This window comes from Diachasmimorpha longicaudata, chromosome 2, assembly GCF_034640455.1.
Source record: "Diachasmimorpha longicaudata isolate KC_UGA_2023 chromosome 2, iyDiaLong2, whole genome shotgun sequence".
Classification (NCBI taxonomy): domain Eukaryota; kingdom Metazoa; phylum Arthropoda; class Insecta; order Hymenoptera; family Braconidae; genus Diachasmimorpha; species Diachasmimorpha longicaudata.
The window spans coordinates 11,671,668-11,675,476 of record NC_087226.1 but is presented as its reverse complement, the minus strand read 5'-3'; the positions used below and the strand labels follow the sequence as shown (position 1 = coordinate 11,675,476).

The 3,809-nt window shown below is 38.4% G+C and overlaps 1 protein-coding gene across 1 annotated transcript; it reads right to left on the bottom strand.

The window, feature by feature from the left end:
- Window positions 1-498: 498 nt before the first annotated feature.
- On the bottom strand, window positions 499-3,656 carry LOC135159785 (DNA methyltransferase 1-associated protein 1). Its single transcript, XM_064115822.1, has 3 exons — window positions 2,794-3,656; window positions 1,093-1,735; window positions 499-1,031 (listed from the first exon to the last, which is right to left on the bottom strand). Exons 1-3 carry the CDS (start codon window positions 3,357-3,359, stop codon window positions 927-929), a joined length of 1,314 nt encoding a protein of 437 aa, XP_063971892.1. The 5' UTR covers window positions 3,360-3,656; the 3' UTR covers window positions 499-926.
- Between the last annotated feature and the right edge of the window lie 153 nt (window positions 3,657-3,809).

Sequence of the window (3,809 nt, the reverse complement as noted above, 5' to 3'; positions counted from 1 at the left end):
GGGGAAAAAAAGAGAAATGAGAAAACCCAATGTCGAGAATACACTCCAATATGCCACACGCAAGAGTCGGGTTGATGGGTCGTATCGATTATTGCCGATTACATGCATATATGCATTATTTCGTACCAAGTACAGCTAGAAATATCAGAGTAAATTTCTCATCGTAGGAGCAATGATGAAACAAAAAAAAGAATCAAATGATGAAAAAATCGCGGGAAAACGATAACTATCAGATAACGAGTAAATAATATTTGAGTGAGAACAGTGGAGGGCTTGTGTGGTGCATTTTCAGACCATCCTCTCTCTCCCAATTTAATCCTCCCCCCTTCGTCTTCTTTCTCTCCACCAGCCTAACAATGATTAATGACTTAAGTAATTGAATAATGAAAAAAAACATGAAAGAACATATTGTAATCTATTGTAGATTGTTGTAGATAAATTATACGGTTTGACCGTAAATTGTTACTTTTTGTCGACAATATAAAATACACAGATATATAAGTAATTAAGTAATGTGTTATTATTATTTACACCTCACCCCCCGAGTACAGTTTGTCAAAGTTCATGTGGATGACAATACAATCATTTATGACATTTGATATTTTTGGCGGATTGATAAAAAATAGGCAACGAATCTCCGGAGAAATTATAATATGTTTGAATGGAGGAGCTTCAGAGCTAAATGTCAAGAGGTCTTTCTGTTGAAAATTCTCCTCTGAAAAGCTACCTTTCAAGGATATGAAGAGAATAGCCTACGAACTGTTTCCACATGACGTAAATATCTTTGAAAAGTTTTTTCCACAAAAACTGTGCTGAAAATACACTCCAAAACGTCGCACATATTTTCGTCAATCACATCAAGTTTAAATATTTGATTTGGTACCTATTCTTCATCTCCCCATCACTGATTTAACAATACAGGGCAATCATTGTGTTGTTGTGGGCATTGTTGGGGATCCTACGACATCAATTATATCTGCCTTCATCTCGGGTTCGTTCTTAGGTAAAAGAGCTGGGGGGATTGTCAGCGTCTGCAACAGTAGATTCACCAATGAAATATATAAATTCTAAATTACGCAATGACTCAATTACCTTCCCAGGTGCCAATGCCTCGTACTGATGGCGCAATGACTGCAATTCATAATCACAGGTAGCGAGAGCACCTCGCAACTCATAATGAAGAACAATGTCACTCCGTAATTCATTAAATTGCTGGCAAATTTGTTCGGTAGGAGGTGGATTCAGCTCTATTTGGAGTTCATTCAACATCTGTTCGATTCCCTTCATTTTTTTCTGCCCAAGACTGCTTGGCAATTTAATTCTCTGGGAGCGAAGACTCACACCGCTATTTTTAAAATCTGGAAATTTTATACCCGCCGACTCGACGACCTGGAGTTTTTGGGTATATGCAGCATCTGATTTGTTTGGTCTATTGCGTGACGTTGTGGTATTCTTTTTCACAGCTTTCTTCTCACTCTTCCTGGGGTCTGCTTGATGATCAGCGGCTGTGATTAATTTCTGCAAGTCTTGGGTTTTACGGTCTCGCTCTTTTTTCCTCTGCTCGATCTTTCGTAGCTCAGTTAGAAGGGTTTGCTCCTCCTCCACTTGCTCTGGTGTTCGTTCGAATAGTTTCTTTAATTGCTCTTTTCGTCGTTTCTCGTGTTCTGCGTCGAAACTGTATATCTTGTCACTGTGAGATTTAGCTTTTGTCAGGGCGCCACATACTTGGTAGTATCTGAAATAAAAATCCCAAAAATAGATGGGATTTCGTGGAAAGGGCGAGATCGGCAATAAAAATGCTGAAACGAGAAGCTGTGCCGAGGTGACGCATCTGCTTCGTTATTCCAAGAAAATGATGTACTACAGATGAACGGAGAATTGGTGATAGATTGAGAGGATGGAAATCCTCATCAGAAAGTCCATAGTTTATGAACGATCCAACTTCGAGACTAGTTTCCAAAGAAGTAGCAAATTTTCTGTCGTAATTTTCCGATAATTTTTTTCCATGAAAATTCTGCAATCACTTCTCGATTGAAAGATATTTATAACAAACTGACCCTCAAGAGAAATTGACTCAGTCCCTCCCCCACGTTAGTAATAAAAAGGCGAAAACTTTTTAAGATCTATGAAATTTCTCATCGGAAAGAACTTGTGATGAATTACGGTAAACTACGAACTTTGGAATTGCAATTTTCTGGTTGCAAGAATAATGAAAATAATCAAATACTTTGCCAATTCAAGTGTAATTATTTCTTAGAATACGTAGAAATTGTTTAGAAAAATAAAATACAGAACCGATTAAAAAATGCATCTCTTTCTACCATTCACACGAAGAAAAGTCCAACAAAGAAGGTAAATGAGGTCTACAGGGATGGAATCAACCTACACGATAGCATTTTTCCCGCAAGTCATAAAATCAACTATAGAAATGGTCTGTGACTGTTTCCTCTGAACCCATTTTTCCCAAGTTACCGACCAAATTATCCCCAAATTCATTTTGATCTTATCAAATAGTTCATGCAACGAACCTGACAAATGGCTTTGGAATTACTAGGTTCCTCGAAAAATGTCAATAGTCGGTGGGTTGACATTATCCCAAAATTTTTCTCAAGATATATTAGTAATCTTCAAAGGGACATTACATAGGAATACATTATATTCCTCCATTCTTCATATATTTACTTCAATGGTCAAAGGATATATAAAGCCATTATAGATTTATCTTTCCCACCGTTCTTCTAATATATTCGTCTGACAACAGAACTACAAATTAGCCAATAAATTCACATTTACCTTTCCTTCAAGTCCTCAACAGTCCTAGGACTGAACTTGGAACTATCCCAGCGGTCTTGAATGATGATAAATCTCAAGTCGAATCTCTTACACAGGTCAAACAGATGATCAGTTTCAGCTCTTGTCCACCCGTTGCTCACCAAGTGCTGAACGTACTCAGCATTCGAATAATTGGGTATGGGAACTTTCTTATTGAATTTAGCAAAGGGATACTCTTTACCAGCATCAGCTACCCGCCTCCAATGATGGAAAACAGCTCCATCAGCCCTCGCTGGATTTGTAAAAGGTGTCCATTTCCAGTTCCTCACCTTTTTCATCCCCAGCTTGGCCCTCACCTGCTTGTAACCTTTCCCAGTATCGGTGGGGAATAGAGGAGGTACATCGGTATTGTCTTTACACAATAGAGCAAACACTTCCCTATGCATACCCTCAGGACGTTTCGGCCCTTTGTTTTGATTATCATATCGACGTTTGGTCTTCTTGTCATTACCAAATATCGATTCACGAGTCAACTCTGTTGCTGCTGGGCTCTCGATGTCAAGAATATCACGAACGTCGGACGACATTTCTTATCTATTTTGCCGATTTCTTAGTGGCAATTGATGTTTATGATTTTGACAACTAAAAGATTGGTTATTGACGTTCGACCCTTTCTGGGAAAAATCGTGGTTTATTCTTACTTACTAGCCCTCTTTATTCACTCAAAAATATTGAGAGATGGGCAACCACCAGATACTCACTCATTTAATTAACAAATTGATAGTCTAGGAATTATGACATGAATTAATCAAAAACAATCACAAACAGTTCAACCTTTTCGGTAGTTTTTTAGGTTAAATTCATTGTTTGCTGGACGCACTGAGATCGATAATAAAGGGAGCATTGTTGCAGCTATCAGCCACATCTAGCAAAATTTTTGGAAACCAATCTGTATTTCTTGGCGCTACTGGTGCTCACACCAGCGGTGGGGAAAGACGAGGCGAACTTCCATACTTTCCGTTATTGCAGCAAACGAC

Bases quoted from the DNA above. Each gene is read 5' to 3' on its own strand.
- LOC135159785 (XM_064115822.1), bottom strand. From the start codon at position 3,359: ATGTCGTCCGACGTTCGTGATATTCTTGACATCGAGAGCCCAGCAGCA. The intron at 1,736-2,793 runs GTAAATGTGAAT...TTTTTATTTCAG, and splicing joins GTTGAGGACTTGAAGGAAAG to ATACTACCAAGTATGTGGCG. The intron at 1,032-1,092 runs GTAATTGAGTCA...CTACTGTTGCAG, and splicing joins AGGCATTGGCACCTGGGAAG to ACGCTGACAATCCCCCCAGC.